Genomic DNA, 26,350 nt, shown 5'->3' on the forward strand with positions numbered 1-26,350 from the left:
TACTTATGCAACAATTCTGCGTGGCCATACCTGCTTTAGCAGAGAAGTCCACTGAACTTAGTAAATTATTGCCTTTGTACAACATATGGCAACACTGAAATTCTTACTCTTGCACTGTTTTAGACCAGGGCTGCTTGTCAAGACTGGGTGCCCGTAGATGTTAACTTCAAGAAAGTCACTTCTCTTCCTGAAAATTTTTAGACTACTGATAGTCTGAGCACCAAACACTTTGGCTGGCTACACCAGCACACAGGATTTAAAGGTGTATTTTAAAAAGAATGCATTGAGTTCCTCACTCATTTCCTGTGAATATATTCAATAAACAAGCTGTTTCATAAGCAATGGCACAAAAGATTTATGCCCTTTGCTTCTAAATCTTTTCCACAAGAGCCCCAATCCTATGATTTCCTCCACTCAATATAACAGCATCTGTGATGTCTAGGTCAGATCTAAGTGTATGRTGATAGGAGAAGCAGCACACATCATTTGACTAAGTATTACTGCCAAGCAAACAGAATAGATAATGACAAAGTTCTGTCCACTTCTCCTCAAGCGGGGATACTATTTCAGGTTACTTTTCTTCCCAGCTGCTAATTCTCACAGAATCTGTAAGAGCTTAATTATCTCTGAGACTTCTGCTTCCTTTCAAATTTGGTTTAATTGGCCAAAAGATTCAGAAGTTATTACTCTGCAGTCTTATCCCTCCCCAGTGTGCAAATCTCATTTGCTTAGAGARTCAGACCAAAAAAGAAAAACAAATGTAGCATAATGCTGGAAAGCTTATGAGTATTTAGCTCACTTAACATGCGTATCCACAAAAACATACCGTCTTTTCCTCATTTTCAAAAGCTTCTCTTGCTTCTTCATAGGTGCAGATTTCTTCTCGGCATTCATGCTCTATATCACCTTGCTTTAATTCTTCCAAAAATCTGTTGGCTCTTGGGTATCTTTTTAACACAGAATTGGCCTTGTTCTCTGTTAGAAATACTGAATAAGAGGAAATATAACAAAAGTCACTTCTAAAATACGCAAAACTTTTAAAGTATCTGAAACTTCATGGTAAGTTGCTGAAAGAAAATGTGCTTTTAGATTTTTCTTTTTCCTCCCCCTAGGCTCTCCCTTTCATTTAACATTTACTTCAGGATTTAAAACCTGTGCCCAAGAAGAGGTCTCAGAAGAGACAAACACATGCTCAAGTGATTTCTTAAACTAAGGTGACAGGTGACAGACAATAAATAGACAAATATTTGCCTGTGAACAGGTCCAAAACCAATGGTAAATGCCTGAGCACATCAAAGCCTGAAAGTTCAGATTTTTTTGAAGATATTAGTATTTCTGAATATTATCCAGCCACAGGCATACACTAAAAGAGTTGCATTTATCAAAGTTTAAGTCTAACTCATATATATTTGCTTAAGCAATTTTGAAGCTAGTTTTCTACTTTCACTTCAGAAATGTCAACTCTGAAACAGTAAAGTCTTCAGAGAGTGAAGAAAGAAAAAGAAAGGAATACTTTATTCTTCTCCTGAATCATATTCATAAAATCTTAATATAGCGTTGTTTTACAACTATAAGGACTTATTCCTCAAGAACCTAGAGAGTTACTCATTGAAGCAAAGAAAAAAAAGAGGGGGAAGATAATCCTTGAAGTTCTGACACAGGTGTTTTTTATTTGCTTGCTTTAGTAACATTTCTGGGTGTTGTTTTCTGTTCAAAGAGATGGGAGTAATCTCATCTTCTGACCTTCCATCCTTCCCTCAACTTTCCTGACTTATGATTTTTACAGTAACATAAAACCAGAACACTCCAAAATCTGGAGGACAGACTAGCACCCAAATTATGTCTGCGGTGTATGATGCAGAAATTCTTCGGCTATTTCAGGCCAGAAAGCAAGAAAACTACATCTGTGAAACACTGTTTGTGGATTGTGACTGTGTGCAACTGGGGCAAATTAGTTCAATTCACTGTCATACTTGCATAGTCACAGTTCTCCTGATCTATGGTATCACCTTTGCATTGGTTCATTTACAGCTATCCAACATACCATGAAGATAAACTCTTACTGTCTGCAGAACAACAGAGACTGACTTCTTGTTACATTGACTTGAAATGATTTATCTATGATTTTATGCAAATTAGTTTGCTGTGTTTTTTTGTAAATAATCATTTTTAAATATTAAAAAAGGAAGGAGCAAGACTAAAAGACGAGCACTGAATTGTGCTTTCTTACAGGTTAGACATGGTGACATTTTTCAGCAAGGAGGCCTACTATCATAATGAGGCTGATCTACTGATTTATTTTACTGAACAAACTGAAATTAATGTATCTGATGTGTACTTACTTTATAAATCATTAAACTTTGTCATCTTCCTTTTGCAAAAGATCAAATATTTGAAGATTAAACTCAGTGATCCCAATCAGTCATTCTTATGTTCTCAGTTGAATACATAATTTAGGTACAAAGTTTGTGTGAGACAGGTATTTACAAAATAACCTGCTACATGCAAAACAGACACCTTTTACACATATAATTACCAGGCGCATACATGCATCACACAGATTACACTATCAGTCATGCTGACAGCGCATACAACTCTACAATTACACTTACTGCAATCTTCATTTTCTACAGCACTGCAAGTTAGCACATGGGTGTTTTTCACTGTGTAAGTTCACTAAATGAAGTATAAACTGATGTTCAAACGTCTCTTCCAAAAGAGAGAGACAGCTTCTTGCCTGATCACCTAAATGTGATGTGATTAGGGATTTGTCCTCATCAGAAAGACTGCAAACAACTATGTACAAGGATGAACTTTCAGTGCTCTACCTACTTCTCATCAACTCTTCCTGTGAGCATTCCTGAAGCTGAACAACCTACAGTCCAGACACTCCTAAAAGTGTCCATATGTGGAGTCACTGAAGAGCAGATAATGCACTATAAATCAACAATTTCCGTTCCTTCAGAGGATGGGCCTAGGGAATCTTATTTCACAGATGGAACAATCCCCGCCCCCCAAAAAACAACAATGAGAGTAACTATTATAATTTTGGATTGTGTGTGGAAGGAAAAAGGACTGAAGAGGAAAACATAAGCAGCCAAAAATACAATGATTTAAAACTACTAGCTCTTAGAAGTAAAACACAAATTTTTGTTTCTACATGGTTTCCAATTTACCAGAGAAGCAAACTGAGAATGAAGGTTTAAAAGCTGGAATGTCATACCATATTGTGTTCACTAAATGTTAGGATGAGTTTCTAAGTAATGCTTTAGCATTCCAAGAAGAGCTAAGCATATGCCTCTGCTTCAAAACATGATGAAAAACAGTAAAACATTAAAATAATTCAATATTCATGAATGGCCAAAATGTAATTATCTTTAAAAAACTCTTTATTTTGCATTTCATATTCAGAAAGGGTGTCTCAAGCAGTCTCTCAAGCTGCAGTACAAAAACCCACACAGAGACAAAAAAGCCCAATAAAGAGAATGAAGTGCACAGTATATTAATTCTGATTGATAAACCTTGTGATTAGTCTAGATCAAGAATGCTTTTGACCCTGCAAGACTAAAAAAAGCAGCAAAACTGCTTATATGTTTGTTTTGATTTGGTATTTTTAATGCTTCACAGACTCCTAATGGCTTTAAATTCTTATTCAGAAATCAATATAAATATCAATTCAGAAATCAATATAAATGTAGCAGGGAAGCACAAAAAACACACCACATGCTCATCAAAGCTATCTTGGTGGAGGTACTGATTGAAAGATATTGATTTAATGAGAATCAGTCACTCTCTGATGAATTGTCTAAAAGAGATAATGGAATCATATTGCAGAAACCACTAACTTCATAGTATTCCATGACGAGCATAATGTAGACCTTCAGTTGTAATGGCTTAGAATCATGCAAAAAACCTGTGTTGGATGTCCACCTAGGCAGGCTACAGTGTGGCTGATTTCACTATTGCTATTACTATGAAGCTCAAAATGATCAAGGAAAAATTGCACACAGCAAGAATAAAGTATGAAAGCAAGATTAAATCTAATTAGTAACTTTGCTGAGGAGATAACTAACTAATACAAGATAATGAAAAAATTAAAGTTACAGTTTTGGTGTTTTGTAAGATAGCCACAAAATATAAGTAATTTTAAATCCTTTCATCTCCCCCCAGTCACTTTTTTGGTAGAATATATATGTAATATACAACTACCAAATTTGATGCACTGGAACACATATCTATTTCTTCAAACATATTTACCCTCAATGCTCTCTGTGTGCAAGTAATACTTGGCTTTTAGCATTAGAAATATACAAAAACACCATTTCAAAGTCTTAGTTGTGAGTGATTATTATTAAAGGGTATAATATAGTCAGCTCAGTTTATTATGCATTCCCAGGAAAACTTGTGTGCAATTATAATGGCAAAATGGGAGTGCTGGTGGATGACAAGTTGACCATGAGCCAGCAATGTGCCCTTGTGGCCAAGGCCAACGGTCTCCTGGGGTGCATTAGGAAGACTGTTGTGAGCAGGTTGAGGGAGGTGATCCTGTCCCTCTACTCAGCCCTGGGGAGGCCTCATCTCGAGTACTGTGTCCAATTCTGGGCTCCCCAGGACAAGAGAGACATGGAGCTACTGCAGAGAGTCCACCAGAGGGCTGGAGCATCTGCCCTATGAGGAATGGCTGCGAGAGCTGGGCCTCTTCAGCCTGGGGAAGAGAAGACTGAGGGGGGGGGCGGATCTTATCAATGTGTACAAGTACCTGAAGGGAGGATGTCCAGGGGTCAGGGACAAACTCTTTGCAGTTGTCCCATGTGACAGGACAAGAGGCAATGGGCAGAAATTGAAGCACGGGAAGTTCCGCCTGACGGTGAGGGGGAATTTCTTCCCTGTGAGAGTGACAGAGCACTGGAACAGGTTGCTGAGCAGGGGGGTCGGACCAGATCTCCAGAGGTCCCTTCCAACCTTACCGATTCTATGATTCTATCATTCTTTGAAATAGAAATTCAATCTGAAACAAACAAAAAAGTTGCTAAATGACATATTTGTATATTATGCAAATATGGAGTATACATTTTGTTTTATACTCCACCTAGCTCAAAACCTCCTACAAAGTTCTTAAAAAAGTACCACACATCATGTGTGGTACTAAGCCTATCTTCCTCCAAGAGTTGCATGGTTGAATGCATGTCTGTCTAACTTAATCCTATACTTATAACAGTTACTTTTATGGCCTCTAAAGCCTGCAAGATCATGCATCAAAAACTTGGCCAAAGCAGTATGCTCACAACAATTACGCGAACACTACACGGAATAAGGCAGAGTCCTCACAAGGAGTAAGGCAGGCATCTGGCATTGAATTATACTGGAAATGAAGTCTAAACTATTTTCCAGATTATCCAATCACACTTTTTAATAAAAAGCAGTTTCTTAAACTCCTGCCGCTATAGTCTATTTGGTGCATTATGAAAGTCACCTTTTTAAATTACAGACAGAATCTACAACATAGGTTCATATTAAAAAGAAATTACAATTCTTGATAAGCTCTGGAGATCTGTACTCATCTCATACAAGATAAGTCTCAGATCTACCACCACTCCCTGCTAAGTCTCAAAGCATTCTTTAATGCTAAGTGGAAGAAGACTAGAGAAAGGAAGAAGTGGTACTTTGGATCAGTGAAAAAAAAAAAAAAAAAAAAAAAAGTATTCCATATTCCGTAACAAAAAATACTAATAAAGCATACTTCTTCCCCATATTCCTACTCCTCCAGCCCTCAAATATAAACAATACCATCAAACAGCTTGAGTACTCGCAGAACAATTTAGCTTGCCATAGCCCTTTCTCTTTACCCATACTTATTCTTCCCCTAACACCTTCAAAAGATTTAGGCAAGGACACAAAGAGTCCATGAGAGTGGATAAATACATCTGAGCCCTGCCTACTGATGCTATCACAACCAAGGAAAACATGCTTGTCTTTAGTGACAGAAGGAGCAGAAAGCAGCAGTGTAGAAAAGTCTCTTAGCACACCAGTGTTGCAGAAGCAAAGCCCAAAACATTTTGGGCACCAAAGCTTCTGGTAAAAGCTCTGATGAGAACATTATTCAGCCTCTACTTCTCTGCCTCCTTATCAAGTAGACTAAATCCACCACTGAATACTAAAAATAAACATTTCATTTTAAGTTAGAAGTGGTAGCTACTGTTAAATGTGAATCTTTCTCCAGATTATCTTGATTAACTTATTTAGCTTGCATAGGGGGAAAAAGGAGAAAAGTCTTCTGAGCATTTACATTTAAAGTTTCAGAAGTGATTTGTGCTCTGAGATCCTGCAGTTATTTTGGTAATTTTAGGAACAGTTAAATTGAAGTATGTAAGGCTGGAAATTCACCCCTACACTCTTCATTCCAGAGCCACCTTTCAAAGGTCCATGAATAAGTTCATGGAGTTGTTTATTATAGCCTGTGTATAACACCTTTGTCAGAACAACAATACAACTTCAATTCCAATTCAGTCCCATGTGAGCAAAAACTCTACATCATACATAACCAAAATTAGCATTCATTAGCAGAGGATATTTTTTGCRTGAACTGACAGGGATTTTGGGGGGCAGACATCCTGCAGGTGTGTTCATACTGACTTTCATGAAGAATAAAGTATGTGCATCACTAAGTTAACAAACTTACCGTTGTCCATGATGATTACTGTCAAAATGGGGGACTTGCAAATGTCAAGTCTGTTAACAAAAAAGAAAAAGTTCTGTTGAGTTTGCGAATTATGATTAATAGGGAAAAGTTTCTCTTGAATCCCAATATTATAATATAAATGCTGGAAGACCCTGTTGTGAAGATTAATCTCTCTTTTGAAATGTACTACTTAACTGCATGCAAACTAATTTCAGTAGTATAGAAAGAATATCTAGCAGAGGATAACTTCTGTGAAATGGTGAAAGCTTTATGCTTTTTTTAAAGCTTTCCTTACTTAGATTATGCAAAAATATTGACATGGAACAGAATGTGCATATAATTTTAAACTAATCTGTGACCCCTGCTTTACCTAATTTGTTATGAAAGGTATTACACTCTCCAATAAAATTACTTATATTTAACCAAGGCATAAAATTCACTCTGCAAAGAGCATCAAGTTAACACATTACCTTTAGCTATGGATCAGATTTTCAAAATCAGCAAAAACAGATGCAAATTAATTCAGAGTCTGCTAGTGATTAAAACAGGCTGATTGCATAAAGTTCAAGGGCAGAACAAAATCTGTGATTTGGCAAAGGAATGAGGATCCCAACCTACAAGAGCCTACATGTATTTTATACCTCATCTTGGAAGGAGAACAGAGAAGAGATGCTCTCAGTCAAGAAAGGACCTGGAATGAAGCTCATATTGCACCAACCAGGCAGAAAGCCAGCAAAAACCACACCTGAATGCAGAAATAATTGTGGGGAGGGAAAGGCTATCAAGGCCTAGAGGTAAGGGTAGAGATTACATTATTGAGGGACTGTTTTAGGTTTCCTGAAGCCTTCATTAGTATGAGAAAAGTTAACAAAATAAAAGCTTTCAAAGGAGCAGAAAGGTGCAGCTGTCTCATTAAACGGGTAGATCACCACATGAGGTTAAAGGTGGTTTTTATTAATAAATTACCAGCTCCTAATGGTTAGCATTAGTTCTTCTTCAGAGACCTGGCTATACATCAACATATTATACCATACTGATGCTCATGCTCTTTTTGAAAGTATACACTGAATTTTATCCTTGATACAGACATTGTTCTAAAGCTTAGCTCAATATACTAGAATAAAGCCCACAAAAACCTACATTAATTTTAACAGAGGACATGCAGTTACTGCAGTATAAATGTAGAGTACAGCTTTATTCAGCTATTCAGGAGGGGAAGTATGCTGTAAGGTATCTTTACATGATGATAACTACATTAACAATACAGCTTATACTAGTTTTTTAAAAAAGGAAAGCATTAAGCTTGCTAATCAAAATGCATACATTAACATAAAAATCTATATGAAGTCCAAGCCTAAGTTTCCTTATTTATACTGACTGAGAAATTTATATTGTACTGTAGGCTAGTGTATTTTTTCATTGATTTAAAYGGAGGAGAGTTGGTTCGTGTGTTTGTAGGCAACATGGAAGCCTTGCAGAAGGAAATCTCATCCAGGCAATGTATATATTTGTCATTGATGTAGCTTACACAAGGATGGCCTTCTGGTCCTGGCATGTAAGTTTTCATTTGCACTTCATCAAAATCAGTCTGAAGTTATTTAATTTATGCATCTGAAATAAAGAATCCTTCAAAATGTATTCCACACACTCATATACACATTTGTTATTTAGGTATTTTTCCTTGAAGCCTGGATTTCATTTCCTAATAACATGCTTGTTCTATTGTGCATTGCAAAAAGACAGCATTTTAATTGCTTTCATAGTGCAGTATTGGGCTGAGCAGGAACAGAAGTCAAACAATCAACTGAAATGTGGTTTCTTTTTAAATACTCCAGTCCTATTAGTTCTACCTCATCTTGTACAAGATGTTAGCTCTGAAATCCACTCCTCTTAACCTGCAGTTTTCAGCAGCAAGCAGATACATAGCTCTTTCTCCTTGCCTAACCTGGCCGAAACATTGTCAAGGGAGGTACCTGAACCTTCTATTAGCTAGCAGTTTTCAAGGAGATGGCCTTCAAAGTCCTTCTATCCCTCCTTTAACAAACATATATATGCACACTGCAAGAATAAGCATGCTCTGCCTTGTGAGACTGGTCTTTTCTGAAGGAAAACATAAGAAGCTGATTACTTCCCTCCCCCTCCCACCGATACCTTCTTGTACTTGATGTATTTTCTACAGCAACTTCAGCTTATTCATGTAAGGTGAGCACAATGTTTTCTCTAAGAAATTAGTAAGCATGCACAGAAGCTAACTGGCCAACAAAGAGGGCAAGTTAGACTTCCAGCATGCCCCTTCCAACATTAACTTGTCATGCAAGAACAGACCACAGTACTTGTAAGGAATGCCACTGGAGACATCCATTCCCATCCATTACATAAACAAAATTGAAACATAGCACTAAAAGAAATACCGGGTGGGAGAGTGCACAAGCTCATCATATCTGCATAAAAATAAATAAATACTAAAACATTGAAGATTGAAGCAATCTTAAATCTCACCACCAGTGTTCAGCATATTAAGTATTATAAGGTAACAGAAGCAGAGAGCTTAAGAAATTATTCAGATACAATATATAAGTTCTTTCATTAGCCTGAGTTTATTTTAGCAGACTATCCTACGCCAAGACAAAAATACCTCTTCCCCTTGCTTCTTGAATAGAACCATTAGCGTGGCATTCTGGGTAGTCCAAATTTTATGCCCCAAATATTTGCACTTCTGAAGGAATTGTCAAACTTTTGATAAAGAACAGATTAAAAAAAAGGTCACTGGTGTAACTATTCTTCTCATGTGTTATGAGTTTCTTATGCCATTTATTACCCTCTGGTTTTCAGGCAGCTGCCTTTGCAACAGCCCCTCAGGGAAGATTCGCCCATAAGAGCTCCATCACTCTCAGCTGAGTCACATTAATGTCCTGCATGACATGCATCTTGTCAAATATCTCCTCTGTAAGGGGAACTTTCTTCTGGATTGAACTTCAGCTAGCCTTTAACACTTCATGCTTATAACAAAAAGCTCTGGATTTCAGCACATTTAAAAACACGCACGTCCCCGCCCATACTCATGGCGGCGTCACAACTACAAAACTCTGCCTATGGGGATCCTAGGAAGAAACAACTGGAGCAATGTCACTGAACCCTGCTAATGGTTGTGCTCCACTGGGACCAGAGTGTAGCACTGTTTAGGCACGCTTCCTTCACATTCGGTACTAGGAGCTTCGTATGTCATGATCTTGGGGAATGAAGACAAGAACACTCACCTAGACAGAAGACTGAAAAACTGGAGGAACACGTTGGGGGGGGGGAACCTCAGGAAAAAAAAATTGTATTTTTTTCAGTGGAAACTGATGCAAATACATTCTAAACCGCTGGGCAGCAAAACACAAATTTAATTTCTCCTCCCACTTGCTTCATTAGAAAAGGCATCAATGCACCTTTCTCCAGCAAATACCAAACACAGCTTTCCAGTGACCATGGTGCAGAAACTTTCATTCAACAGTCCACATTAGATCTTACAGCAATTTCAAGTATTTAAACAGCCCAGAAATCAACTAGGCCCAGTTTCCTACAGATTTGGATTCTACATTTTTATACTCCCTGCCTTCCCTCCATCCTCTGTACTCTCATCAAATTTCCTCATTTCTAAACCTCCTGTTGTCCTTAAGATCCCACAAAGCACGGCTAGTTCCCTAGCATGTCGTAGTATGGCTACGACACCTGAATACTAGCTGGGCAAGAGTCTGGTTCAGGACATGCAGGCAGTTACTGCCCTGACATCAGATGGACAAAACAGAAAATTTAAAGTTCACAGTACAGACTTTCCCTTGCAGAGGAACTACTTGCATCTTTGGCCTCTATCCAACTGTCTCTTCCCCTAAAACGAGAAGGAGCTTAATTAAATCTAAGCCTCTAGTCTTGGTTCAAGTTGACCGCTGCTCAAAGGTCACTTGGAGAAAAGGACTGAAGAGAGCTAACTACGTAAACCTTTTTTTTTTCCTTCATAAACCAGCTAATAAAACTGGAGAGGGCTGACAACATCACAGAAACATCTTTTACTAACCCATTTATTCCTTTACTCAATTATTTATTTCACGTTTCCAGCTTTGTAGCCTTCAAGAACTATACTGGAGGCTAGGATAATCCTATGGTGTCAAAGCAATGTTTTTCATGCATATACACAAGTGAAACAAAAGCCACACGAGTAGCATTTTAGTAAAAACAAACACGGAAACTTTCTGTTTCAGGAAGCCCTTTCTCAGCTATTCTACACCAAGTACCCCCCCAAAAGCACTTCAGACATCATCTTAGATTTGCTTGTAGAAGAAGCAACAAAAGAGCACAGACTCTTCTAAAGCCTAGCTGCTGTCACATTTCCTGTTCAACAGTAAGTTGAACATACCTGACCAACAGCTATTCAATAGGTGATGTTTTCTGAGCACCTACTTAACTGTCAATATAGTGGGAAAACAACAAGAAAAGYCCAAGCTCAGAAACAATCACCCACCCCTAGTAGGAAATACGACCCAGGGAGTTCTAAGGTGCCTACAAAACAGCAAAGGAGATGTGCCAAGGCCCCTACCATTCACCACTAGTACCGCATTCAGCCTCAAAGGGCTGCGGCATCCTACTGAGGAGAAACATTTTGCACGAAGTGAAGTTAGATTAATGAAACCAATATTGAAGCAATATACTCAGTTGTATCTTTCTTTCCACAACTGAGTACCGAATTATTTTTCCTCCTCAAGACTGAAAGAGCCTACATCTTGTACACATTCTCTATAAATATACAGCACATTTTTATACATGTGCTTCCCAAGCAGTTTATACTCTAGCACTTCTGTGCATCTCTTATATTGGATAGTTTCAGCATTAGAAGTATGCTCTTGTTGGCTCAACCCAATGTTTATGCAAGATTTTGTTGCATTTGTTAAAATAACCATACTCTGTCCATTAGCAGAGACACCTCTTCTGGATACATTTTCTTCACCAGAACTTTAATGGAAACTTCTTTGCAACAGGTACCATCAAAGGACAGAGGTATGTACAGTAGAGGATACGTACATTCAAACTGCCTTTATTATTCTTGCTCAATGACCATTACATATTGTTGAGAGACACAACCTAAAGAACAAAGCATATCCTTCAGCAAAGGGATTACAAAGAGAACGAAAAACAAGGATAGTGTAAAGAGAAGCAGCCATACTGACTCTCAGTTGATTTCTCACTTGCTGCATTTAATAGGGACTCTGAACACTGTACCACCAGCATGCTCCTTTCACAACACGGGACATGCATTCCAGTACCCAGGTAGGGAAGGGGAAATGACCTGTGCCATTCTGCAGTACAACTAATGGGATACAGCTCTTAATTTCAATTTTGTGTTGTGTCCAATTAATGAGGCTCCTGGGATATAGTTTACAACCATATGCCATATAGAGCTGACCCTGCTTCTCCCCCCCCCCAAAAAAAAAAAACCCAAATCCATGCTACCGCAAACTTTAATATTTATTTATAATCATAAATATTTAGRTTCTTCTGGAGCTTTTAACAAAACCAGCATATTTAAGGGAGACTAGTAACTAAAACATTAGTAGATGTTCTGACCAAAAACAAAAATTCCTTTGCTAGTTCCCAGTCCCAAACCATGTACAGGAAAACAAGACACTCCTGTGGAAGATTTGTTTGGGTGGGTGTGGGGGAGAAGACATCAAATAATTACACAGGAAGATAGATGATAATTATCTCACTATCATTAATTCAAAATGTGTTATGTGCTTACCTAAAAAGTCAAGTCCCATCACACTTGTCTTTCAAGTATACATCCTTGGAAAGAAATGTCACAGAAGAATACAAGAACCACCTTTTCTCCCAGAAAAAGTGTACATAAAGATTTATGTGGAGTGAAATAGAAAACAAACAAACAATCCCCCCCAGCCCAACCTTTTTGCTTTGTAGATGCTCTCCAATCACAGCATCGTAATATGTTATCATTAATTTTGATTACACAGAGACTCGAAACCAAACGCTAGGTTGCTAAGAGAAAGCTGTCCTTAGGGAATTGCCATTACGTCTTAAAACTGACAAAATACATTATCATTCCCAGAACTAGTATGCTGAGTGCAACTCTSAAATGCCGCTCTGTTAAAGACAGAAGCCTCTTTATAACTTCAACCAGACAACACTTCAGTTGGCAGAGACTGTAATTTAAGTTTCTGCCTTAACTTCAATATCCATTCCTTGGTTACTCTCTGGCTCATCCAGTTCAAGGGGGAAGTTACTATAAGTAAACACATCTCTTTCTTCCTCTTGCCTTCAAAACCAGAGAAGAACAAGCTCCTAACACACATAGTTTAGTGGGCAAGATATCTGCATAGATAAGCAAGGAAGCATTTCAGTTTAATTGTTTTAAAGTGCATGGGAACCATCCGGGGCAGTTCTTGGAAAGAATAATTGAACACTCACGTAACTACCAGTATTGAAACCAGAATTACACAACTGGTCAGGAGACTGAGTCTTTCTGAGTAGTCTATATAGTTGCATTCCAAGCACCTCAATTTTTTGTAAGCAACTATTAAAGAAAGTTGCTTTAGGTTGGACACAATCATTATGCTTCAGGAATTCAAATTCTGAGTATTCAAAATTCAAATCCCTGAGTATTCAGGGATTCAAAGCCTGAATTTGATAACCTGTTTAAGTATTGACATAATAACCAATTCTTCTGCCTCTTTTTCAACTTGGAATGGTGCACAATGAAATAAAAGTCTCAGGAAGTTTCAGTAGGATGTGTTCTTACCATATTTTGTAAGGAAACGAAACTAATGATGCTGTATTCCTATTCTTTCTCCCTCCTGTTTTTCCAGACACAACACTAACTTTGAAATTTCTACTTCTATGCTACTGTAAGTCTATGCTACTCTTACATGAAGCAAATACAGTGGTCATGAATAACAACTTGTAAGTGCTGTATATTTTTTTCTGCCAATGACTATACCTTTATTAGCAAGGWATGCTGAGCAACAGAAGATCTGAAGAACAAAATTGGTGCTGAGGACAACATTCACACTATATACATTTTGAGAACTCGACTTTTGACTATCTCTAATTTGGTCTCCTGGGCCGAGTACTGTGTAGCAGCTGGACTGCATCAGTTATGCTCTCGGACCATATTTTCTAGTTTACCTTCATCCAGAAGAAACTCAGCTTCAGTATTTTAAAATTACTTTGCATTACATGACAATCGAGAGTTTTGCTTCCGAAGCACACTCTCAACCTGAACTGAAATGCTACTGCAAAGGAACTCAGTGTGTACTGCATGACTACGCTCACAGCGGTAAGAAGCGGTGAAGAAGAAAGTCCTAGGTAAACAATTCCTCAGCAAAGAATCAAAGGTTGTTATGGGACGATAGCAAATGTCTGGAAAAATTGCTCTGATAAACAAGTTGGTAAGAACRAAGATAACATGAAATTCTCCTTCAAGTAGGAAAGTAATTGCTGGGAAGCTAGATGGAAGGAATCTCTCTCAACTAGAATCCACTCAGAGCATCACCTGGAAACACAACAGGGAAAGAAAGCATCTCTCTCTCTCCTCCCCCCCCCCATCCGTCCAAACATACRGTAAAATAGACTTTTGAAGCTGCCTATGTGCTTGTCTCATGTCCAAATGCTGTGTTCCCACTTTGGAAAATAAACAATACTCTGGTTTTAAGAATTCTATCTAGTCAACCCATTGAACTACACACAAATTCAGCTTTTGAGACATGTTGAACACACTTAAAACTAATTAAAAGAAAAAAGCTGCGCTGTTAATACATAGGATACAATATGGTTCAATTTAAGAGTTAGATTACAATACCAGAGAAAGAAAGGTAAGAACATTCACTTGGAAAGACTGGAAGAAACAGACATCTGGCAACTAGGAGACTACTCATCAAAAATTAAAAATCGTTTAACTTTTCTCAAAATAAAAATAAAAATGAAAAAACCCACCAACCCACAAATAGTGGGAACTTGTAATTACAGATGACAAATTTAAAACAGGTTTGTGATCACATTATATTTTCAGTAACTTCCTTTTCAGTATTTGTTACTGTCTTCTAAGACAATCAAGTAATACACAAAGTCAATATATAAGCAGCCAGGAAAAGTACATTATGATCTATCCATGTTACAGGTGGCTGAAGTTTTAAATAATATATTGATAAATTCAKATTTTATATTAAAGTGATAGCTGCTTATTGAATAGCTATCATACAATCCTTTTAGTTTTTATTAAAAGGAGAAAGTAATCAATGGAACTGCTAGCTCTTTTCAAACAAATGAAAGAAATCTATTAACAATATTAGAATTGGTTCAGACATTGTTTTCTTTACAAAATATTTTAATTCACAACCTCCCCAAATTAGAAGAAGCTTTGAACATGCACTCATTTTCTTATTCTCTCTCCTCTATTTTGTTCTCCTGCTTTCATACAAGGGAGACGTTTGTATGCATTTTGTAAATTAATTAAGAACAAATTAACTCTCATTTCACAGTTCAGACCACCTACTGCTGCCTTAGACAATAAACTGAGGAATGTAGCTCAAAGAAAGGCGAACTAGAATGTATCTGGATTAAAAATTACATGCTACTTCTTTTTCTTCTTTTCTTTTTCTTTTTAATAAAAAAAATCCTTTACGTTTAAGTACTCACTGTGTAACAAGCAACTCAGTTTGGAGTGGACAGACGTTTCAGTTGACCTAGTTTTAACACACACAGTCTGTCAGCRTAGGTTGGTCTCTGGGCTATACATTTGTGACCATGATAGAGAAGGTAAGTACCATCTAGCTAGTATATAGTATTTACTATAGATATAGCTGGATATCTATTATGTTCTCACAATATGAGAAACAATAGAGTGCCCAATGACAGAAAACAAAAGTCAAGTAAGTCAAAGGATATGAATTTTCACACAGTGCATATGCATAATTAAATTATGGAACTTGTTGCCGTAAGATGATGTTGAGGAGGAAAGTATAAGTGAGTTTAACAAAGAAGGAAGATTATTAACGGAAGAGAAATTCACTAGTTACTGTAATATACAATTGTCTAGACTATACCCTCCAGCCCAGGAAATTTCTGATCAACTGATAACCCAGGAACATACAAAGGGAAAGTCCATTCTGTCTATGCTCTCTTCCTGGGTTCTTCCCACAGCACCTGCTGCCAGCCACTGGCAGGACACAAGGCCAGAACTGACCTTTTGGTTGATCCAGTACAACAGTTCTTACCTGTGTTCTTCAGTATGCTAGAAAGGTTAATCATTAACCTCCTGATGATCTCTTAAGTTAGTAATATCTAGTTTATGATCTTCAATAGTTTATGTTCAGACATAATTTCCCAAGTGTTTCAACCATATATTTCAACCAAGAGTCACATAACCTTCAGATTATAATATTATAGAGTTTTTCAAAGAAATTTGTGTTATTACATACATAAGAGAGACATTGTATATAAAATTTATTGATTACTATCTAGCTATGACAGCAGGAGATCAGTCTAGTATGGAATGAGTAACCAGTCTCAGTTCATCTCCAAAATGGTTTATGACTGGATTAGGACCAGTGAAATAAACAACAATACATAATATAAAGCATGATGATAGATGTCAAGTGGTTTCTTTAACGGATCCTATTCACTAGCTACAATCTCCATAGTTTATCAGGCTCTAGACCCCTTACCACCCATCTGACATATGGCAAAAAAATTCAGGATTAGAAGCAAAAAGAAGTTATAATGGTGCTATCTGAGTCTTCAAAGTATTTAGGGGTCAGGAGAGAAAATACGATGGAGTACTACTTTTATTTATATACCTCTCCAAGCAAGATAAAGTTCTTTTTCCTTCTTTTATTCAAATTGATACTTAGACAGATTTTTAAGGGGAAAATAAAGCTAATAGCACCAAAAGACATGGAGGTGTTGTAAAGGGCAAAGATCTCATCTGTTGTCACTCGATATTTGATTGCCATTGCCTGCCCCATGGATGTAAAGGGAAGCTATATTTTGTTTAGGGTATCAGAACCAGAGAGAAAGATCAAGAAACAGTACCTGAGCAGAGTCCATTCACAACAGTATCATTTCACTGCAGGTATAGTGTATGCCTATGTAGAAAATACCACAAGATCAAGGCCAAAAACATACCTGTTTTTTCATACTCTGAAGCTCTTAGGTACGTCTTCTCTATCACATCTCAAAAAGCCACCACCCAAATATCCCAGACCATACCTCCATGGATTTTCCAGTAATAAAACACAGCTGTAAAAATTAGCATTCAAATGTACCAGACTGTATCCACTATTACTATTCAATCTTTTGACAAGCCTCCTCTTCACAAATGGAGGAAAAAACAAAACAAAACCCTCCCCTAAACCCAAACCCACGACCTGACAAGTACAGTACATTTGAAAAAGACTGTCCTCAACTTGCTGAGCTTTTCTTGAAATTGTTACAACACTGAAGTCTAAGAAGCAATAGCTAATTTTTATTATTTTCCCTCTAAATTACCAGCATTCTGAGGCAGCTGTGTTTCTTAAAAGAGTCTACATCCCAGAAGGCCCATATTTGTAACAAAAATCCTGCAGAATTTCATGTCAGCAACTTTGTTCTGCATATGACAAAGGTCATAACTCTTATTTTATTTATTTATTTATTTTTGTGATGAGGAAAAAGACAAAGTATTCTGCCCTGTACAGAAATTACATTTGCCACTCACTGCACTGGTAGGCCAGTGTCTTACCCCTCTCTCTTACTCCCACTCAAGAAAGAATAAAAAGCAATTTATTTCTGAAGTGTTACACTAACCTAGTGAATATGCAAACAAAGCTTTCTTTTCCCAGTGTGTGTGTGTGCTGTGAGCACATTTTAATACAAGTTTCCACCTTGTCCCTTTTCCCCTGTAGCAAGGTATATATGATAGCATTTCAAGGCATGTTTTTAATGGAATTTTCCAGTGGGCCAAAATTAAATTGCATAGAAGTGGACAGAATAGTAATACAAAAACTGTAAGTATCTATTTCATCTTATCCAATTATATGGTAAGCAGGGAAAACAGATAATGAGGCAGAACTCTTGCAGATCTTCATAAAGTCTTCTGTCACATTGGAGAACTGCATAAAGAGTACACAAGCTACCCATAAGCACATGACACACTCTTAAATGATACTCTTAAAAGACTGAACAGCCCTACAAATCAGATAAAAACCTAGAATTTAATATTGTTATTTCTTCTCCCACAACACCCCTTTCCCTTCATATCTGCATAACTTGAATTTCCATATAAATGAAGTATGCACACATTAGGATTGGCTTTTTTATTGCATTACACACAATTTCTTGTAAGTAGAATTTGAACAAATCCACACACAAAAGCGCTCAACTGATTTTCATGTCTGCAGTATATTAAAAGCATGATAACATGACGCGTTTGCTTTAGCCTTTAAGTGGACTTAAGAAACATCTCCTCCCTTCCCACTGCTCTTGACCACCCTTTACTGAAGGTCACTGCCTTGATTTGAGCTGATGCAGCTCTGTGCCCTGCACTACAACTCTACATTGTCCCACAGGTATCCCTTTCCTTCCCTCCCTAACTCACTCTCAAGACTGCTGCAGAAAGGTAGTAGAAAACTTCCTAGACCGTATTTGCCACTGAAGCCAACCTATCAAGTAACTAATTTAGCTTCCCTCCTTTAGACTATTATTAGGATAATCTTTAAGTCTCAATAGCATAGATTACATTTGTTTTTAGTACGACTGAAATCAGTCTTATTTTCGTTTTTTAACAGGTACAACTCTGTCTGAATTACAAGAAATACAAAAGCAGAATACTGCAACAGGATTAACAGGATTTCTTTTTAAAAGGTACTAACATAGTTTTGAGGTTGTTTTCCTTTAGCAAAAGGACTTTTTTTTTTTTTTTTTTAACCCAGGATTTCTCTATGCCCTCTAGCCCAACAATTTTAGCCACTGTCACTTTTCAAACAGCTATGACAGAAAATCAAAGTTAAATTCAGAGGGGTATTAAAAAAAAGCAGACTAGTATAGAGAATGGAAGTATTCTGAGTGCCGTAACTAGCTTATAATCGATCAAACACACAGTATGAAACCATAGAAAAAAACTTCATGAGTTCCACCTTCGCAGAAATACCTGTATTAGTGTGTAATTACAGCTTTCCATGTTTCCCAGTACTGTGAAMACTCTATTAAGAGCAGCTCCTAAAATTAAAAGGACAATTCTATTGATCCTCTCATATCCCTTAAGGAGAGTTTCAGTACAGTACTCATTCTGAGTACAAAAAAACCTATGTGACAAAAACAATTCAGGAATATCTTGGCTTAAAAAATAAGTTGGAAAGATTTATGGCCAGAAAAAAAAATACATATGTTGAAGTCACTTAAGCATTGAAGTGCTGAATTAACGTGCAAAATTAAGTATATTTGAAGATACATCTTCACTCTGTATGTGCTTTTGACTTAATTCTTGAAGGCTTCTTTCACAAGTGAAAGGTCTTCTGCAGCATCTGCATGTCTAACATCTGTTCATGGACAGTTTAAAGGGTGTATCCGCTCAGAAGCTGTATACCTATCCCAACAGCTACAGGATGTGGAAAAGGAGAGGAGTCTTCTAAGGTAAACAAATAGTTCACTGATTTTTAATTCTGTAATTCTGCTGTATATATTTACCCATGAAATATACTGAAGAGGTCACTGGAGAACCTTCCCAGCAACCTACCCACTAGCAGGTGTATCTCCACCTTTTSCATTTCTAGTGTAGATCACTTTGGCCCGGACACAAATCTGATCAAAATTTCGCCAAAAGTTCCTAAAGCAGAGTGGGAGTGAATCAAAACTTCAGTCCTTCTGAGATAACTGGACATAATGACCTTGTAGTTGGGCACTTTTTATAATTTGCCATACATGGCCTTGCCGTAAAAGACAAGTTTATTCACCTTGCCTATCACTTTCCCATCTTTTTGATTCTGTCCCTTGATCTATTTATAAGGTCCTTGTGCCTCTTGATGAACTTGCTTGTATCCCCTGCCTTGTGTAGCATACTGCTATTTTTCCATGATGTCAGCTAAGAAAGATGCACTTCTGCCTCACTGATGGTTTCATAGCGAGCTTTTAAATCAATTCCAATGAAAGGTGCTGTCTGAGCAGGTAGCCCCACTTCTGTCACACACAACCACATATGTTCTTGCTCCCTCCCTTCAGTCACCCCAAGGTCTGGTGACCTGACAACAGAGCTAACCTGCAGAAAACATTTTGTGTGGTTGTTTTAGTTTGACTGGTTTTGTTTTTAGACTAGTCAGCTCCCTGGTTCACTTGACTGCACAGTACTAGGCAAGCTAATGCAACATAACAAAGGTGGTCAGAATATAAACCAGGCAAGGAAGGTAAGGAAAAGCAAAAACTGTTTTCAGCAGCAGCATGTGTTTAAATCAGTTAAGTTGCTTGCAAAGTCACACACTCAGTTCTCCACACTAAGTCATGCCTTTATTTTGTTGCTGCCTACAGTTCCGATAAGTAGCAGTGGCAAATAGAAAATAGTACTGCAAACCCATTTCATTTCTGATACTCAGTACTGCTAAGCAGCACTGAAACAAAATCTCAAGGACTGTGCTAACTTCAGCTGCTGCACTGGAAAAAAAAAACTATAACAATCAGAAGAGAGGCAGTAGATTTTGCTAGTAATTCCGCTGCTGAGACCTCTTTCAGTCCTTTCTCATAGTCATGAGAACGAAGAACAGGGAAAGAAAGATGGACAATAAGTTGCTCCCAATATTAGCAAATAGTTTAGAGAGCAAAATGACAATTGAAGCATACACAAAAGATCAGTGAAGAGCAAACTGATAAATCTGGAGCTACAGGCACATGTAAAAATTTACATGTCTGATGATGTCATTATTCCTGATTCTTCCTGGTAGCATTTCCACGAACTGCTTCACATCAGTGAGCTAACAAATTCATGTTCTTTCAGCCAAAAAAACCCCACTCTTCAACATTTTAAAATATGGCTAATTTTAATAGCTATTACACAAGAGGCAGTTAAATTAGAGAAGGGAATTTATGGAGGAATTACTGTAAGGTGTATCTTTAAACTGGTCCATGAAATTCATTGTTATACAATAGGAAGATACGGAGCTCAGCAAAGCAGGACTATCCAGAATTGTAACAATGGGGTTTAACATGTTGGTATAAACAACAAAAATTCAAGTCTAACCTAGAGTTCTGGGGGAAAAAAACTAAGAATTCTGGTTTCAGGTAACAAACAGATTACAAAGTTTTCTCTATGACAGACTATTCCAAGATTACCTTTCACATAATTTTTCTCTAACTTGTATCACTTAATCTGATCACTGTCGAAGAAATAATACCAGAACAGACTGACAACTGTGGTACTGAAAAGTTCAAAGTAAGAGATGACAGCTTTCATAAGCTGTTTCAGAAGCAACATGAGAAGACTGATTTAAATACTTCAGGAGGAGCACTTTGCTGAGCAGGTTGAGTGGTCACAGCATGATGCGCATATCTAAGATTTGGGCAATCTCAAGCTTCAAAGATGACAGTTAGAAGACAGCCTCTCTCCCTCTCATGCAAGAAGTGTTCTTATGCTGAAAACAGAAAACATTTCTTGTGCTACTGTATTGTCTAAGAGTCTTATCCCTAGATGCTAATGCCATTGTGTTGGGCTATGCAAACACGTTTCTTGTCTGATTTTTGCAAGTTTATTTCTGAACAGATGCATGGCTCATTCCCAAAGTTAAGAGATCTTTTACTACATAATGACCACCTGTGCTTAAAAGTGAGCCATAGCCTGAAATATGTATACAATAGCTTTCAACAAATGTTTCCTCAGTAAATCAAAAACATGGTGTGTTTTAAGTGGTTAGTATGTAGTTCCTTCAATCCAGTCTCAAGACAGGCTTTGCCTTTGAGATGTACTTGTTTTAATACTGGTATTTAGCAACCTTAGTTAAAGCACAAGTCTGTTGATAATCGGTACCATTAACAGATGCTGGCAACAACAAGAGAAAGGGCTAAGCATATTTCAGAACTTGCAAGCATATATCAAATTTTAATTAACAAGAGGCAGCAAATAGAACAAAGGCAAACAAGGAAAAGGCTGCATATTGTCAGATTAGATTTTAAAAGGTCAAACAGTTACCGACATCTGAACTTAACCAAAAATAGCTGGCAGGAGGAGAACAGATATTAGACATTAGGTCATTTAATCCACTCTTGCTGGTTCTGTGTTGTTCTCTACTGCACACTTGCAAGTATTTTTRCCTATAAAGTGAGAGGGAGCAAGGGATGAGGGAGGAAGATGGAGTGCCTTTGGAGGCTGAAGCAAAAAAAGACACTGCAGAAACACAAGTCAGAGAAAGAGTATACTGGAAATGTCGCTGGCTAGAATTCAAGAAAGAGTAAAATGGCATAAAAAGCAGCAGAGATGTTCAGCATTGAGCTGAGAACATGAAACTAAAAACTAAAATTAAAAGAATTAGTTGAGAAAATGGGATGATATGAACGAAATGAGATTAGCTACATCAATGAAAAGGGCAGTGGAGTGGCAAAATGTTTTCTTTTTCCAGTACTCACACTCTTGGGGAGAGTGTTACCAACTGCATGTCATGTCACATCATACCCCTCAAAACAAACTGCTGTTTATAAGAGCTGGGTAAGGAAAACAATCCAGAGTCAGAAGTCGTAACTTTTTTAAACCTGATGAATTCTGTGACCAGATGGGTATAGAAATAGTTACTATCACAAGTGAGGGAGGTTGTAGGGGCGGGAAGGATAAACGAAGGGAAAAGAAGGTCACAGGAGACAGGAAACACACAAATGGGGGAAAAAAAAGCATAGTAAACAACAAGAAAAAAAGGTTCACAACACCCATCTAAAACACGTGACTACTGTCCTGAAGCGTAATTTATCTCTGCTTTGCCACACAGTTCCTTCATGACACTAAATAAATCACTTCAGAATGTAGTTTAAGTGTGCACTACTACATGCCTTTTCTTTTAGGGGTGCACTCATCAAAATTTGAGTGCTTGACTTGCAAAATCAGCATGTGCTTATACCAGCAATTCTAGTTATTTGGGTCTGTGGTTTGAATATAGGCCAGGATACAGAACTCAGTACCCTGAAGAGGGAAAAACAAAACAAAAAAAACAAAACAGAACCTAAGTGTACCATATGTGGTCTCTGCAGATTCACCTTTCATTCTTCATGTGGACCACACGGATAGTATTTCCTTCTCTTGGGAAACTTTTGTTAATATGAATAGATATTTGTCAAATACATTAGAGTAATAAGCCCAACAGATGAACACATAAGGAAATTCATAATTCCATATTCAAATCTATTCAAAGCAGAATTTGAATGTAATGTTCAGGAAATAAGTCTTGGGATAACGCAGCTCAAGGAACGAGCATAAAACTAAAATATTTAGCTTCTTTGATAACTTGAGGAAAATAGGAATTTTTAATGGAACAAACAATACATTATTACTATAAAAATGTACTTCAACTTAGATGTACAAAGATGGTGAACTAAGGTTAGATAAAAAGCCTTAATCCTATTCTTTTTCATTTGCAACTGCTTCTGGAAACAACAATATTAGTACAGTTACTGTAGTTGCAACTATTTACTTTTTATTAAAAGAAAAATGATGCCATCAACCTCAAACGACCAGAGCTGGTCATCTTAATTTCACTATGCAATGCTTTGCCATTTGAGCTCATGTGTTACCTTGCAGCATTAGTTAGCTGTAATCCTCTATATGAATCTGCAAGAAAAAGGGATAATCCACATTTTGCCTGAGGATTTCCAGATATTTGTTAATTCCAAAAAAATAGGGATACTCAGGAATCCCAGGCTCTATCCTCATCTGTTTCAGAGTAAACTTCTCTTGACTAGACATAGATTGAAGTGAGATGACTGAATGGTAAGTAAAAAAGTCTCATTGCTGTTCATCTCATCACTGTTTCCCTACTTCATTCTTAAAGAGAAGTACCATATCCCCTTTTCTCTGGCTTCTAACCTCTCTCCCTTGCCCCAGTAAGAACTTATCTCGAAAACTCAAATTAACTGGGTATGTCTACTCAGACTGCTAGTTACCTCTTAAGCACAACCACTTCATCAATGGCACTTTCCATTTAACAGCAGATCCTAAATGCCCAATACCATAGTTGCACAATCCCTTTAAACTGGTATGTGTAAATAACATTCATATAAATAGTAGTACTTTTATGTATAAATAAAGCCTTTCCCTGCTCTATTATGCATCTTTCCTGAAGCCAACATAAGCACTCCTACAGCAGTGCAGGTAACCAGACCAGAGAACTAACTAGGTTAATCAGAAAAAAGGATAAAAAGGTTAGTGTGAACTTGAGGACAGTACTCCAGTCTACTTCACCTTACAGTTGTACCAACGATGGTGCCAGTATAAGGAATAGGATGGCACAGAAAGTGGAAAACAGCAATGAGGGTGCAGAAGAAGCAAGCCTATTTATCAGCGATGGTGCCAACCAAAAGTAATGATAAATCTAAGGCTCTGATCTTAACCTAGAACTCTAACTCCTGCATAAATATCCCCATCCTCAGACTTACCTATGACAACAGAATCTCAAGTTTTCATTTGCTTTTAGTCCATTCCTCTTAACTCCCTCATTCATTTCTCCTAGGTTTTGCTCCCAATAAGCCTAGCAAGTGCTTCCTCCMTCCCTCTCCTCTCTCAATGCAACTGTGATGACACTGAGGTGCTCTATCCCCTTACTCCTGTTCCCTGTGAACGTGAATGGGTTGCACCTAGGAGAGGTCCATCAGAGCCCTGGAGACTCTTAGCTTCAGGGCACACACCCAAACTCAGCAGCTTAAAGTTTCAGCTGTAGTGACAACCCCCAGCTACTGTCTGTTTAGCAGAGATGAGGTTTTTGGTTGATTTCGCTAAAAGTGAAAGGAAGTTTTAGCAGGAATATGAAAAGTACAAGTGGTTAGAGCTTTTTGAGTTTGAGTGGCAGATTTTGTTTTGTTTGTTTGTTAATTTTAGAAGAAATAATAGCTGTCTTATTTGGAGACAACCATCAGCCTCCTGCAATCAAGTCCACTGAATTTTTTTTTGTTAGATGTAACAAAAACATTTTCTTCCCTGACTTAACTGGAAACGGCAGAAATCCCTTAAGAGAAGTTTTCCCTGCAACTTCATAAGCCTCAGCAGAGGCTTCAGCCTGGCAACGAGGGCTTCCAACGGCTCTCACTCCGACTTAATCCTTTCCCATCACGTGCAGCCTCTATCGCACAGACCTATTACACCTTTACCTCCCAAAACATCCAGCTGCCCCAGCGACGCTGGTAAGGGGCCCCAGACCCCAAACTTATGTGATAAGAAAAAAAAAAAAAAAAAAAAAAAAAAAAAAAAGTCACTCACCCTTCCCCTCCCCATCACAGCACACCCACAAACAAGCCAGCATCAGATGACCGGCGGAGGAGGCCGAAAAAAGGGCGCTTTCTTCCTGACCGGGGAGCCCAGGGCTCGCACGGCGGGGGCAGCCGAGCCCCCTCCCGCAGCGCCGGCCCCCGCCAACGGCCCCCGCCAACGGCCCCCGCCAACGGCCCCCGCCAACGGCCCCCGCCAACGGCCCCCGCGCACCCTCCCGGCGAGGCAGCGGCGCAGGAGCCCGCGGCACCTCCTGGTGCAGCCCAGCAGGGACCTTCGGAAAGTTACTTCACAGGAAACTGCCGCCCGTGCGGGGGAAGGGAGGGCGGAAAGCGCCGTGGGCAGCACCCCACCCCTCCCCACACCGATACTCCCCCGCCGCAGGCGACCCCGTCCCTCTCGCCCCGCGCACGTAACGGCAGCGCGAAGCGCCCCGGCTGACCCGCATGCACTGCCAGCGCACCCCCGCCCCCGACATAGCTCCTTCCCCCAAACCACCGCCTCAGCCCCCCAGCCCAGGTAGAGAAAGCTCTAGCGCGGATATATACAGGCGCCTCTATAGACATGGGACGGGGCAGCGCCTCCTACCCGGCACCTCCCCCAGGCCGGCTGCCCGCTCCGGACCCGGGGCGCCCCAACCCCCACGGTCCCCCCAGCGCAGCCCGCTCACTCCTGCCATCGCTCTCCCGCCTGCGCTGCGCCCCTCCGCCCGGCCCGGCCTGGCCCAGCCCGGCCGCCCACGGGACGGGGCAGCAGCCGCGGAGCGGGGCAGGGCGCTCCGCCGCCCGCGCTGCTCCGCACTTACCGCTCCCTCCCGAGGCGCGGAGGCACCGGCAGACGGTGCCCGGGCGGCGGAGGTGGCTGAAAGCTGCCGGCGCCGCGCGGCCGCCGCCCCACTGGCTGCCTCCAAACTCGCCGGCGCCCTCGGCTCGCCGGCGGTGGGGAGCCAGCCCGCGGCGCCGCGCATGCGCGGCGGCGGCCATCTCCCCGCGGCGGCCGCCAGGGGCCGTGCGGGGAGAGGGTGGCCCCTCCGTGGAAGGGGGCGAGCTGCGCCTCCCTCCCTCCCTGCCTGCCTGCCTGCCTGGGTGGATGGAGGGGGCTTCCTCTGCCGCGTCTCCGTGGGCCCTGCGGCCCCTCGCCCCTGCAGCTCCGTCCCTTTTCCGAGCTAGCCTCGGGGTCCGCTGCGCCGCGGCCGGCGGAAA

The 26,350-nt window shown here is 39.4% G+C and overlaps 1 protein-coding gene across 2 annotated transcripts in view; it reads right to left on the reverse strand.

The window, feature by feature from the left end:
* PRRG1 (proline rich and Gla domain 1) overlaps positions 1 to 26,114 on the reverse strand; it is a 35,218-nt gene extending 9,104 nt beyond the window's left edge. Inside the window, exons 1-3 of one of the 2 annotated variants that reach the window (XM_085319466.1) lie at positions 25,954 to 26,114; positions 6,680 to 6,729; positions 827 to 987 (exon numbers count right to left, since the gene is read on the reverse strand). In XM_085319466.1, coding sequence (XP_085175592.1) covers positions 827 to 987; positions 6,680 to 6,689 — 171 coding nt within the window. In that variant the 5' untranslated portion in view covers positions 6,690 to 6,729; positions 25,954 to 26,114. Of the gene's footprint in view, positions 1 to 826; positions 988 to 6,679; positions 6,730 to 25,361; positions 25,389 to 25,953 lie in introns of those variants that run through there. The other variant, XM_085319467.1, reaches the window with a different exon arrangement.
* Positions 26,115 to 26,350: the final 236 nt, after the last annotated feature.

This window comes from Rhea americana, unplaced genomic scaffold (genome assembly GCF_003343005.1).
Source record: "Rhea americana isolate MKP2758 unplaced genomic scaffold, rheAme1 scaffold_59, whole genome shotgun sequence".
Classification (NCBI taxonomy): Eukaryota; Metazoa; Chordata; class Aves; order Rheiformes; family Rheidae; genus Rhea; species Rhea americana.